General features: G+C 37.6%; 1 protein-coding gene across 1 annotated transcript; it reads left to right on the plus strand.

The window, feature by feature from the left end:
- The first annotated feature begins 912 nt into the window (after positions 1-912).
- On the plus strand, positions 913-12,478 carry LOC126380910 (uncharacterized). The gene is made up of 2 exons (XM_050030487.1): positions 913-1,443; positions 11,449-12,478. Exons 1-2 carry the CDS (start codon positions 988-990, stop codon positions 12,094-12,096), a joined length of 1,104 nt encoding a protein of 367 aa, XP_049886444.1. The 5' UTR covers positions 913-987; the 3' UTR covers positions 12,097-12,478.
- Positions 12,479-15,283: the final 2,805 nt, after the last annotated feature.

The raw sequence follows: 15,283 nt of genomic DNA on the forward strand, positions 1-15,283 counted from the left end.
CTCTTTGAAGGTTATTTCCAGGACTTATAACTGTTGTGGGTAGTTATTAGTAAAATAATATGTGGGTACCCGAGTTTGGTAAATAAACCAGTTGCGAACTTAACTTACTGTGTTTCACTTATACTACATGGTGACAGCGGTAAAAAGTGGATTAAAAGTGATCTTTGTAGTGCGTAAACTAGTGTATTGTGTACAATTACGATACAAGTGAGAATGGAGCACGCAAGACCGCCACAGGAGTTGAGTTTGGAGGGCAGCTCCGTCAGCAGGGCTGACGCGTGAAGCGATGGAAAACGCAGTTTAATTTGTTTTTGAAGGCATCAGGGGTGCATAAGGAAGAAGCAGGAGTGCAAGCGAGTTTACTTATCAACTTGATAGGACCGGAGGGTTTCGACGTCTATGAGACATTCACGGTCGAGACGGAAGACGAACGTGATGACGTGGTGACGTTGATAAAGAGGTTTGATGAGTATTTTGGAGTGAAACCAAATATAACGCTCGCACGATATAACTTTTTTACACGAAGTCAAGAGACTGGGGAAACGATTAAACAATACGTAACAGCTTTAAAGTTATTGAGTAAAAGTTGTGCCTTTAAGTCACTGGAAGAGGAATTGATTCGTGACCGCATAGTTTGCGGCATAAGCAGTACCGTCGTCAGGGACCGGTTACTACGCTCAGACGATTTAACGCTCGATAAGGCTATAAAAATATGTCAGGCGGACGAGGTGTCGGCGGACAGCAACCGTTTACTGGAGGCACGCAGCGCGCGTAGCGGCGTGCAGGTAGACGCGGTAGCAGCGCGCGGCTGGCGCGGAGGCCGGCGCGGGCGCGGCCGCCGCGGCGCACCGGCGGCGTCGGGGGCACGCGCGCCGCCCGCGCTCGGTCTGTTGCCACCGGTGCGGTGGTCAATGTCCCGATCCGAGTTCGTGTCCAGCTATTTCAGTGCAGTGCTATGTGTGTGAAAATCATGGTCATTTTGCTAGAATGTGTAAGTTAAAAAAGGGTGTCAAAAAAGTGTATGATATACACATGCCAGAGAACACTTTGGAGGAAAACGACGACTGTGAGTCATTTTATATATCTATGTTATTTAACGTTTCCGAAAAGAACGATTCTACGAAGGAGTGGTTTCAACTATTAAGTGGTGAATTTGGAAATGAAAACTTTAAATTAGATACTGGTGCGGATATAAATGTACTATCCTTCGAACGATTTTTGGCATTAGGCTACAAGCCAAATATTATTTACAATAAAGACAATATTAAATTACAATCATACAGTGGGGATATAATCCCAATAAAGGGTTTGTGTAATTTGAATTGGTGGTATAAAGACAAAATGCATAATTTAAGATTTGCTATTGCTAACATTCGCTGTCAAAGCGTTTTGGGTCGAGAAACTTGTTCGGCGTTAGGGTTGATACAACGAGTTCACGGTATAAATATTACAGAATACAGTGATTTATTTGATGGGCTAGGTTGTGTTCCGGGCGAGTACCATATCGTGGTGGACAATTCTATACAACCGGTTGTTTGTGCTTCGCGCAAGGTCCCGCTTGGTTTGAGGGACAAGTTACAGGATGAGTTAAATAGGATGATAGATTTAGGTGTGATTAGAAAAGTGAGTCATCCTACACCATGGGTTAATTCGCTAGTGATTGCAGCAAAAAAGAATGGCGCGTTACGGATATGTTTGGACCCGCGACCGTTGAATACTGCTATACAGCGTGCTCACTTTCATTTGCCAACAATTAGTGAATTTGCTACAAAACTGCACGGTGCAAAATACTTTTCAGTCTTAGATGCAAATTCAGGCTTTTGGGCTATAAAACTAGATGATGTATGTGGGATGGAAATAAAAGCTCGGGAAATCAGTTTCACTCAGTTTATATTATTTTTTCACCTTACAAATGTAATCGTTTCGCCATTCCCAGAAAAAGTCAAAGTCACGCCACTCATAGATAAGTCTAGCACATTGCCATAGACAAAAAAAATATTATAGACCTCTTTTAGATACATTCGTTTCGTGGAATTCCAAAATCCTACAGCTCGGCTATCCTGCTGAAGTCTGACCTCAGACTTCCCTACTGTAATACAAATGTCTACAACCCTACTTTACAATAAACTGTTTTACAACACTACAATTCGGTTTGAATTTAAATTACACATTTGCAACATATCCCTAACACTATCCCGTTTCTTACAAAGGAAAGAGTCAACTAGATCAATAATAATAACCTTTTAATAACACTACAGGTGTCTATAAGTAAACGAAACAAAAGTAAATTATTTAAATTTTCATACAACATAAGTAAGCAAAACAAAAGTAAGTTGTTATTCTTCTACAATATAAGTAAGCAAAACAAAAGTAAATTGTTATTCTCCTACAACATAAGTAAGCAAAACAAAAGTAAATTGTTATCTTCATAAAACATATGTAAACAAAACAAAAGTCAATTGTTATCCTTGTAAAGAAATGAGTAAACATAACAAAAGTAAAATAAAAAAAAAGAAATTGTGATTGTTACAACATACAACATAAGTGAAACTTAAGGATTTAAAATCTTAAACATGACTAAATTATTTAGGTATAAACAAAACATAAAATGTATAGGTACACAAACATACTCAATTATTGTGCTCTCAAAGATGGAATGTCTCACAGTCGTTTGTCACCACCAACAATAGCAACATAACAGCCAGTTAGTTCAGACAGATCTAGTCGCAATGACTATCAGGGTAGGCAGAGCCTCAGGTAAGTAGAAAACAAGACTCCTGAAACAGGTAAAACAAATAGACAAAGAAATAATACCTATTCTGCAGGAATGGGCCACTTCTTCATGTATTCTGCACAAGTAGATGTGACAATAGGACCTTCTGCAGAGCTGTCAGCTTTCTCAACATTGTACCTGTCATTCCTCTTCACTTTAGTTATCCTATATGGTCCCAAATATTTAGGTTTTAATTTTAGTCCTGGTCCAAATTGTGTCCTCTTAATTGCCACCAAGTCTCCTTCTTCATATTTCTTACTCTCCTTTCTTTTCCTATTATATTGCTTCTTATTCTCTTCCTGTACCTTTTGAATTTGTTCCTTTGCTTTCCTTCTTAATCCTTCTCTATCTTCATTATACATCTCTGCACTTTCTTGTTGTAACATTAATTGTAGTTCTATGTCTTCCTTATTTTTCATTTTCCTTCCAATAAGTAGATTAAAAGGTGTAGTATTTATACTTCTCTGATATGTACTGTTAAGTGCTCGCTGTACTCTACTAACATGCCGGTACCATAAGCCTTGATCTTGTACACATAACTTGGTCAATACCGGTATAATGGTACGATGGATGCGCTCCACTTGTCCATTCCCACGTGGCACTCCAGTGGTAACTTGAATGTGTTCAATCTTTTCATCTTCACAGTACTTCTTAAAATCCTGGCTTGTAAATGCAGTCCCCTTATCTGAAATAATTCTATCTGGGTTTCCAAACATTTGTTGTAAAATGTAGAGTTTCGACAATGTCTCCTTACTAGTGGTTGACTTAGTAGGAAATAACCAAACAAATTTTGTAAAGGCATCTACTACAGTGAGAATATGGTTATACTGTTTCTGGGTTGCGGTCAGTGGTCCAATGTGGTCCACATGTAAAGTTTGTAATGGTAATGCTTCCTTCTCAATAGGGTTTAGGTATCCTTCCTGCCTTCCACTTTTTCTTGATGCTAGAATGCAAGGGATGCATGTCAACAGGTAATCATTAATCTTCTTGTCCACATCTGAAATAAAAAAATCCTTGTTAATCAACTCCTTCATCTTCTTGCTAGAGAAATGTCCATTGCTATGTGTATTCTTAAAAATTTGCTTTTCCATACTTTTGGGCACAACCATAAGTCTTTGATCTCCTTTGAAAAGAATGTTATTTTCTACCCAATAATCCTTGTAGGTACCGCCTTTCAAAATGTCCTTTATAGCTTTTAATCCTTCATCTTGATCTTGAGCTTCTCTTAGTTGATTGTGAATACTGTTTACCATCAGTCCAACATATGGGTTTCTACTTAAAGCGTCCACATGTCGCATCCTCGAGCCTGCTCGGTGTTCCACTTTATAGTTGAATTCTTGCAGAAGCATAATCCATCTTGCAATCCTGGTAACTAAATCTTTTTTCTTTAAGGTCATTTCAAAGCTAAACAGTCTGTTACTATTGTAAATCTAATACCAATCAAGTATTTTCTGAACTTCTTAACACCTTCTACTATTGCTAGAGCCTCCAGTTCATAACTTGAATACTTCTTTTCTGCATCAGATGTCTTCTTGCTCATATAGTGTACAGGATGGAAACAACAATCATTAGGGTCTCTCTGCATAAGAATTGCAGAATATGCCAGTTGGGATGCGTCTGTATGCAGCTGTGTTTCCAACGCTGGATCAAATATTCGCAGTACCGGGTGCTCAGACAACTTGTGCTTCAACATTTGAAAAGCAATTTTCTCCTGTTCTCCAAAATGAAAATACTTGTCCTTTTTTAGTAAATCAGTAAGCGGTCTTGCTATCGTCGAATAGTCCTGGATAAATTTACGGAAATATGAGGTAAGTCCAATAAAACTTTGTAGCTCCTTACGTGTTTGAGGCTGAGGGAACTTCATGACTGCGTCAGTTTTGTCCGTTGATGGCTTTACGGTACTATTCTCCACTACATGCCCCAGATATTCAACTCTAGTGGTAAGTAATTCACTTTTTTTCCAGTTTATTAGCAAGCCGTACTCTGCAGCTCTTCGCAGGACCTTTTCTAGCTTCATCACCCCCTCTTCGTAAGTTACTGACGGTATGATCACATCATCAATAAATATTAGCACTCCGTCCTCCACAATGATGTCTCTGAAAATGGAATTGATAAACCGTGTGAAATAGTTCGGACAAATTGACAAACCGAAGGGTGCTCTAGTGAACTCATACTGTCCATTCTGTGTCACGAATGAGGTGTATTTTGTACACTTCTCATTTATCTTTAGATGGAAAAACGCATCTTTTAGGTCAAGTTTACTAAAAACTTTTGCTCCTTGTAGCTTGTCAATATGGTCTTCTATAATTGGTAGAGGAAATTCGTCCTTCACCATCTTCTCATTAACCTTCCTATAATCTACACATACTCGGGTAGTACCATCCTTCTTTTTCACAAGTACCAATGGACTTGCATACTCTGAAAAACTAGGCTTTATAATGCCTCTTGTTAACCACTCACTGACCTGGGTATCAACTTCTTGTTGCTCCTTGATAGCCAGACGCCTTGGTCGCTGAGCAACTGGGATGTCGTCCTTCATCACAATGTGCATCTCAACGGGTGCCTCCTTCGTTTGCACTGGGCTGTAATTCTTGACAAGATTCCGTACCTGATCCTTCAACTGCTGGTTTGGCATGTAAGCTATCGGTTCTTCTGTGACATCTGCAATCAAACAATTTAAAAGACTACCGTTCTCACGGGACACAACATTCACTAACCCCCTATCAAAAACCAGTGTTATGTTTTGTAAAAATGGCTGACCTAGAATAACTTTGTAAGGCATTACATCTTTGGGCACAATATAGAATGTAGTAGTACAACAGTATCCGTCGATATTCAGTTCACATTCAGTCCTGCCTAAAGAAGAAACTTTCGCCGCACCAAGTCCAGAAAACTCGATGTTTTCTTTGACGTACGAAGTCACATTGAGCTCGAAAAACAAATCCATCGTTATTAAGTTCACATCACTGCCGGAATCTATCAAAGAGTTAATGTTTACGCCACTAATTTGTATCATTTTTTCAGATTTATTTTCACTTTGCGACATAATGTTTACGTTGAACGCCGGTTGTTGACATTGACAGTTCTTGTCATTCCCGCTGTCGTCGCGCGCGTCGCCGCCATGTTGAACGCCCATAAACAAATTTTGGTTTTCAGTGCTACCAACCTCACCGATGTCATAATTTGTGAACGAATCCGCCGCCGACTTCAAACACATTGCGCGGGGTTCCCATTTTACCGCGTTTCCGCCGCCGCCAACGCCACCATAGCTTACTTCACGTTGTTTACTCGTCGTCGCCATCGGTTGCACCGCATCACGTTGCTTCGAATTTATGCATGCCGTCGCTATATGTCCGTACTGATTGCACTTATAACATTTCAAACCATTCTTGCACGTACTTGCTATGTGATTTTTCTCGCCGCACTTATAGCAATGTCGAGCCGCCGCTCTCGCTGCGTCCGCCGAATAACTGCCATGCTCTCTAAATCTCTGCCTCGGCGCTTGTGCCGGCTCTTGCCGTTTTGTCGCCATCTTAGACTTCATATTTTCGTAAATCGCCAATCTTTCTTTCAGGACTGGATACGTAGTCACGCCGTATAATATAGATTTGTTGTTTTCGTAGTCGACGATCCCGTCTATTATATATTGTATTGCTACATAATCAGGAAATTTGCCGCGTTTGCCTAATTCTTTCATCACGAGCATATATTCGTAATAAGTTTCATCCCTCTTTTTCTTTCTTGAAGCCATAATCTCGTGTACTTCCTTCACGTTGATACTGTCTGGAAATTCCCTTTGCAGAGCCACCTTGAAGTCATCGTATTTTTTGAATACTTTTTCAGATTTCGCCCATAATTCCGCCGTGCCGGTTAGACAACGCCGCGCCACAATAAGTTTCTGTTTTGATGTCCAGCCAAATAATTCCGCATTTTCCTCTATATCTTCCAGCCATTTTGAAGAACTTAGGGTTTTGTCGGTTCCATCGAACTTGCCGACAAACCTATCGTAACCGCCTGCAAATGACATAGTCGCCTGTCCATCTTCATCACCTTCTTTCACGCCTTCCGCCATTATCCACCTTCGCCGTCCACCTTATAAAATTCTCCTTCCTCCGTTTTCACCTTAAAAACACCTTTTCTTGCCCTCACACTATATTTCCATCCCGGACGAGCCCCCAAAAGTTGTGGGATGGAAATAAAAGCTCGGGAAATCAGTTTCACTCAGTTTATATTATTTTTTCACCTTACAAATGTAATCGTTTCGCCATTCCCAGAAAAAGTCAAAGTCACGCCACTCATAGATAAGTCTAGCACATTGCCATAGACAAAAAAAATATTATAGACCTCTTTTAGATACATTCGTTTCGTGGAATTCCAAAATCCTACATGTAAGTGCGGACTTATGCACGTTTGGTACGCCATTTGGCCGTTACCAGTACTTAAGGTTGCCGTATGGTCTCAATTGTGCGTCGGAAGTATTCCATGCAAAGATAAGACAACTGTTGGAAGGATTGGAAGGAGTTGACTCATTTATTGACGACATTATTTGTTGGGGTCAGGACAAGGATGAACATGACCAGCGGTTGAGGGCGTTGTTAAATAGGGCGCGAGAAATTAATTTAAAATTTAACAAACAAAAGTGCCGCATTTGTGTTGATGAGGTAACGTATTTAGGTCATGTTTTTAACAAAGACGGCATGAAACCGGATTCAGAGAAGGTCAGAGCTGTTAGAAATATGCCTGCCCCAACAGATAGGAAAAGCTTGGAACGATTTCTGGGTGCTGTAAATTACGTATCCAAATTTATCCCCAATTATTCGGAAATCACTTACCCATTAACACAATTATTGAGAAAAAATGTGGATTTCAGTTGGGAAGTAGGTCATCAGAAGGCATTTGACAAGTTAAAGCAATTACTTAGTGACGCCCCTGTATTAGCGCTGTATGACGTGTCGCGGCCGGCTGTGTTGTCGGTGGACGCGAGCGGCGTGGCGCTCGGCGCCGTGTTGTTGCAGGACGGCCGTCCGGTCGAGTACGCCTCGCGCACGCTCACCGATACACAGGCTCGGTACGCGCAAATCGAAAAAGAAATGTTGGCCATAGTATTTGCGTGTGAAAAATTTCACCAATACATTTATGGTAAAAAAGCTGTATTTATTGAAACTGATCATAAACCGCTTGAAAGCATATTTAAAAAGTCATTAAACTCGATCCCAGCGCGCTTGCAGCGAATGATTTTAAGATTACAAGGTTATGACTTAGAAGTAAAATACAAACCAGGCAAGTACATGTATATACCGGATACCCTGTCGCGGGCGCCTCTAACAGATCTATATAATGATAATATAAGTAAACATATACTGTGTCAAGTAAGCATGTTAATAAATAATATTCCAATATCGCATAATAAATTAACACACATAAAAAAGGAAACGCGAAAAGATGAATGTTTACAAAGGCTAATTACTTATATAAATAATGGTTGGCCACAACATAAATATAACGTAGATACGGATTTGCGATACTATTGGTCAATGAGGGATGAGCTTTATTGTGTAGATGGAGTCATATTTAAAAATAAACAAGTTTTGATCCCATTTTCTTTACGACAAGATATTTTAAAAATCATACATGAAGGTCATTTAGGGATAAACAGCTGTAAGAGGCGAGCGCGGGAGGTGTTATTCTGGCCGGGCATAGGTAATGATATAGAAAGTGTAGTGAAGAGGTGTAAAACCTGCCAAGATCATTCCAATAAACCAGGCAAAGAGCCAATGATACCAATTCCCATACCAAAGGAGAATGGGCGAATCTGGTCCAAGAACCTCCACTGATGAGACTTATATGTAATGAAAGCTTATGCTTTCTCTATGAATCTGGCAAAGTTCTATCAGATTCTGTCCCGGGGTTCTTTTTTTACGGCCATGTTTGTCCTGGCTAAAAATGTGATAAAATACAGTGGGAGCTAAAATCGGCTCAAGATTTGTTGCTGGATAACTAAGTCTACATAAATAATTATGTATCATATTGTATATCATTTTAAAGAGGATCTTTTCCAGAAACCGAAACATAAAAAAAACAAAAAAAATCTTTTTGTAAGCGAATTATAGTCAATTTATATCTGCAGCGCCATTGTTTCTCGGTAGCTAAGTTCAAGTTTCATGCCTTTTACCCCTTCCAAAAGTATCTTACCGATTTTTTTTATATTGCTTCCGGAATTTGATCTGAGTGATAATAACAAGAAAAATAAATAAACACCTCTCCGATAGAGACCGGCTAAGCTATTGCCTATTGCAAGAAATCGTCATCATTAGCAAGTCATTACGGTATTGCATATTATAAGCTTATCAGCAACTTGGAACTTGGTCCAAGAACCTCCACTGGTGAGACTTGCATGTAATGATAGCTTATACTTGTCCTATGATTCTGGCAAAGTTCTATCAAACTCTGTCCTAGGGTTTTTTTACGGCCATGTTTGTCCTGAGTGTACAGTAGTGGACTGCAAAATCACCTCAGGATTTGTTGTCGAAAAACTATTTAACTAAGTCTATATACATAATTATATATCATAATGTACTTATATCAATTTTAAAGGGGAAGGTTATCAGAATCTGAAACACAAATAAAAAAATGCATTAAGTATGTAAACGACTTTTAGCCAACTCACGTCCGTAGCATCATTTTTCTCAGCAGCTACGTACGAGTTTCGCGCCTTCCAACCTTTCCAAAGAAGCCCAATCATTTTTTCCTTCTTCTGATATTGCATTCTTAACCTGACAAGACTAAGTGACAACAACAAGAAATAAAATAGATACCATTCCGATAGAGGCCGCGTAAGCTATGGACCTATTGCAAGATAACGTACTCAAAGGCTAGTCATTATAATCCAACAGACGTAACATGATTAGAATGCGGCGGGACGGAAATGTAGTACATCGCCTTATGCGAAAGAGACGAAATATGTGTCTCTTTAACACTAACAGCAATACAACTATTCAACTATGCAGCTTAGTACGAGAGAAACAAGAAATAAGTCATTCTAATCAAGATGCAATACAATGACTCTATTGTATACAAAAGAAACACATTTATTAAACAAGTTCAGGCAATAACTGGTGCAAAAGGCGGCTTTATTGCCAAGGTAGCAATTACTACCAGGCAACCTTACGTTTACGATACGTTTGTTGTACCATTCGGCATTGTTTATAAGACAAGATATAAGCCTGGATTAATAAAACAAGATTGTAGTGAAAGAAAACATACTACATTTGCGTCCTCCCGCATTCTAATCATGTTACGTCTGTTGGATTATAATGACTAGCCTTTGAGTACGTTATCTTGCAATAGGTCCATAGCTTACGCGGCCTCTATCGGAATGGTATCTATTTTATTTCTTGTTGTTGTCACTTAGTCTTGTCAGGTTAAGAATGCAATATCAGAAGAAGGAAAAAATGATTGGGCTTCTTTGGAAAGGTTGGAAGGCGCGAAACTCGTACGTAGCTGCTGAGAAAAATGATGCTACGGACGTGAGTTGGCTAAAAGTCGTTTACATACTTAATGCATTTTTTTATTTGTGTTTCAGATTCTGATAACCTTCCCCTTTAAAATTGATATAAGTACATTATGATATATAATTATGTATATAGACTTAGTTAAATAGTTTTTCGACAACAAATCCTGAGGTGATTTTGCAGTCCACTACTGTACACTCAGGACAAACATGGCCGTAAAAAAACCCTAGGACAGAGTTTGATAGAACTTTGCCAGAATCATAGGACAAGTATAAGCTATCATTACATGCAAGTCTCACCAGTGGAGGTTCTTGGACCAAGTTCCAAGTTGCTGATAAGCTTATAATATGCAATACCGTAATGACTTGCTAATGATGACGATTTCTTGCAATAGGCAATAGCTTAGCCGGTCTCTATCGGAGAGGTGTTTATTTATTTTTCTTGTTATTATCACTCAGATCAAATTCCGGAAGCAATATAAAAAAAATCGGTAAGATACTTTTGGAAGGGGTAAAAGGCATGAAACTTGAACTTAGCTACCGAGAAACAATGGCGCTGCAGATATAAATTGACTATAATTCGCTTACAAAAAGATTTTTTTTTTTTTTTTTTTTATGTTTCGGATTCTGGAAAAGATCCTCTTTAAAATGATATACAATATGATACATAATTATTTATGTAGACTTAGTTATCCAGCAACAAATCTTGAGTCGATTTTAGCTCCCACTGTATTTTATCACATTTTTAGCCAGGACAAACATGGCCGTAAAAAAAGAACCCCGGGACAGAATCTGATAGGACTTTGCCAGAATCATAGGGAAAGCATAAGCTTTCATTACATATAAGTCTCATCAGTGGAGGTTCTTGGACCAAGTTTCATACAAAAGTGCCCATTGTCATTTGCCATGGAATAAAATAGGAACGGATATATTTGAGTATGCGAAAAAGAGTTATTTAATTATGGTTGATTATTTTTCGGGATTTACAGAAGTTTCACTATTAAAAGACACACATTCTCGTTCAGTTATAAATATAATGAAAGAGAATTTTGCAAGGTACGGTATTCCAGAATGCGTGATAAGCGATAATGGCCCACAGTATTCGTGTAGGGAATTTAAAATATTTGCTGACGTATGGGGATTTCAACACATCACATCTTCACCGAATTATGCGCAATCTAATGGAAAAAGTGAAAGAGCGGTACAGACTATAAAAAATATTTTAAAAAAGTCATTAGATAGCGGCACGGATTTCTATTTAGATTTATTAAGTTACAGGAATACCCCACGAGATAATTTAAATTCACCTGCACAATTATTGATGGGTAGGCGACTGAATTGTAAATTACCAGTGCATCCAGACTTATTAAAGCGTAATTATTGCAATGATGAAAAACAGTATAATACGTTATTGGAAAAGCAAAGAAAAGTTAAAATGTATTATGATAAGCATAGCAAACCCTTACCTGAATTGGACGTGGGCGATGACGTCATAATGATTGAAAAGAACAAAAGAATGCGAGGAAAAGTTATAGCGAAGGCATCGACACCACGCTCATATATTATTAAAAACAAAAAAGGAATTATGTATCGCCGTAATCGCCAACATCTAATCAAAAGTCTCCCTATTTGTGAAGATAAATTAACTAACGCCAATGTATATATACAAAGTGAAGAAGAGGACGAGTATTTTTCCGATGAAAGTGAATATGTGCCTTCGGATGAATCTAAACTTTCAATGTCCAAAGATAACCAAATTACAACCTATTCTCCTCCTCTTACACGTAGCAAAGCTAAAAAATTGGGACTATAAATTTTATTACATTTATTTAAAAAGGTACATAAATATAAGTATAAAAAAAAAAACAAAAAAAAAAACCTTTCTATTCATATTTCTATACTATATATTAGATGATCTGTCGTATCTACTTAAATTATTATACCTAAGTCAGTAAAATTGTTTGTTATTGTTTTGTTGTTTGGTCTATTTCTTCTGCATTACTACATTACATTTAGTAAAAAAAAAGGAATAGTGAGAAGGAGTTTAATTAATATTCTTGTATTATTAATGGTAATATACCGACTCACTTATAACTTAGTAATATAATTATTTTTAGTTCTATTTTAAGGGAAAGGTGTTGTGGGTAGTTATTAGTAAAATAATATGTGGGTACCCGAGTTTGGTAAATAAACCAGTTGCGAACTTAACTTACTGTGTTTCACTTATACTACAATAACTAATTAGTAGGACAGTTTTTTTTAGCTCCTGAAAAGTTGATAAAATCAACTTACTGCGTTTTTCCACGAAGGGTGCGCTGTTTTAATCCATAATTACGTTTGTTTTGATTAATATTAGTATCTTTTATTGATAAATGTTTTTTTAATGCTTTTTAACACATTTTTAATGTACACCTTGTTCAAATAATCTAAAAAAATAGAATAAAATTTACCGGTAAAATTCCGGTAAAGTTACGGTTTTATTTTATTCGTATGGCAATAAATGCGTGCAATCTGATTCAGCAGATGAATCAAAGATGAATTGAACTGTTGCAGATCCTCTAAAGAATGCGACCATTTTACCAAAAATAGCAGAATTGCTTCAATAATGCTAGCAATTCAGGAAATGATTTGGATTTAGATGAATTGCTAAAGTGGCCATTTTAGCCCCCCAGTATCCAACTAAAATATACCAACCATACACAACCAGTCAATAACCATGTACTACATTTAAGACAATATTTTTCAATTTATTTCACATTGAATATTTATCAGCATGGAATCGTTTTCAAATTCACAAAATGCAAAAAGTGTATCGAAAAGAAATAAACGCAAGCAAATCAATTAAGTTAAGCTAAAAAAAAACGAAAATTACACGAAGTAATTTCACTGGCATAAATGATTCAGTTTATTAAATCATATATTTGGAGCATTGCACTCTATGGAAGTGAAACGTGGACTATGACACAGAGATACAGAGAGAGGTTGGAAGCGTTTGAGATGTGGTGTTGGCGAAGGATGGAGGGTATAAGCTGGACTGAAATGGTGTCAAATGAAAAAGTGCTGGAAAGAGTTGAAGAAAAGAGAACCATATTGAAGACTATAGAGAACCGGAGAGGAAGTATGATTGGCCACCTGATACGACACGATTTATTTATAACAAACATTATAGAAGGAAAAAATGAAGGGAAGAGAGGAAGGGGTAGACCTAGGATAACATTAATGAAACAAATAAAATAGAAGGTGCAGGTCGTGCCGTAACGGGAGGTGAAGGTTTGGCGGGAAGAAGAGAGGAATGACGGTTACTCCACCGACAAGAGCGTAGCTCTTAAATAGAGAGAGAGAAATGATTCAATAAGCTTCTTGTTCGAGACAGAAACCATTTAGAAACTTAGCATTTGACATTATAATTTGAATGCCAATATTTAAAGTCTTCTCATGCTTTGCCAAAAAATATTGAACAACATTCGACTTTTTTTTAATAAGAGAACTGAATAAAGGAAAAGATATAATCAGTATGCAACTAAAATATACCAACCACACACAACCAGTCAATAACCATGTACTACATTTAAGTCAGTATTTTTCAATTTATTTCACATTGAATATTTATCAGCATGGAATCGTTTTCACATTCACAAAATGCAGAAAGTGTATCGAAAAGAAATAAACGCAAGCAAACAATTTAAGTTAACCAAAAAAAAAACGGAAATTAACACGAAGTAATTTCACTGGCAAAAATGATTCGGTAAGCTTTTTGTTCGGGACAGAAACCATTAAGAAACGTAACATTTGGTATCATAAACTGAATGCCATTATTTAAATACTCTTTCAAGATTTAGCATCAGAAAAAAAAAACGATACAAGACCTGATTAAAGAAAAAACAAGATCAGTACCAAATAAACACCAGGAATATACATGGATCATTTTTAACTGAATGCCATTATTCGAAATTTCTAACGTGCTTTAGCGGAAAGTATTGATCAAAGTTTGACTTTTCTTGAAGGTACATAATAATAACGACAAAAAAATAAAATAAAGTAAAAGTCATGATCAGTATCTAGTGAATACATGGTACATGTATCGTATTCATAATTTCATTTTATATTTTTTCCGCGAAATTGAATGTCGAGATTCGTTTCTAAACGTGTAGCGCCATCTAGCGCACTATGAGTCCTACTAATGACAACCGGGAGCCACCCCCCCGCGCCCCTGGAGTGAAGAAAAAAAACTATGGACACGCGTGTGCGCGCTCTCTTATAAATAAATCATTTTGTCCTAATTTAATCCGTAAATCCGCTTGTAAGCTAATAAACTAGCATATTCTACGTTTTATATGAACAATTGGTGATAAAAGTTGATCCTGCATTGGAGTTCACCATCAATTCGAAGCCTCAGCTCGATACGTGCGCCGGACGGCTGAAGAGGAATTCCATCACCCCGGAGCGGTTTGCTGAAGCAGCCCAGGTAGGACTCATATTCTATATACGCCAGGAACCGAATCTCGACCTCTCGAACCTTTAGATTCCGAAACCAGGCGTATTCATTAAGAAACGCTTGGTCCCCAGACGTTGGCGAGACCATCACGCGTTTTAAATTTCTCGTCCCGCCATATCTTTTTGGTGCCGAAACCCGGGAACTTAGGCGGTTCCCATTTAAATTAATCTTTTTAGAGTCATATCTAATCTAATTCATTTTCTAAAATATAGTTTTCAAACCGACGCTATTTTGTCTAATTACATTCAAATCCGTCCACCATCTTTCGCCATTTGCATAACTTTCATCTAATTTCCAACAATTACATAGCAAAATATTTTTTGTAATTTTTTGCTAAAATACGAACAGTTTGCTATTTAATAAGTGTTACTTCATTAAAATAATCGTTTCTAGATCTTTTAGCAATAGAATTATATCAATTTATTTGAAAAATAACAATTGAACTTGTTTAAATCGGTTTGCCGTTGGTCGTATAATCCGACTCGTTACGAAAGTCAAGCGTACG

The sequence above is a fragment of the Pectinophora gossypiella genome, unplaced genomic scaffold (assembly GCF_024362695.1).
Source record: "Pectinophora gossypiella unplaced genomic scaffold, ilPecGoss1.1 Pgos_31, whole genome shotgun sequence".
Lineage (NCBI taxonomy): Eukaryota > Metazoa > Arthropoda > Insecta > Lepidoptera > Gelechiidae > Pectinophora > Pectinophora gossypiella.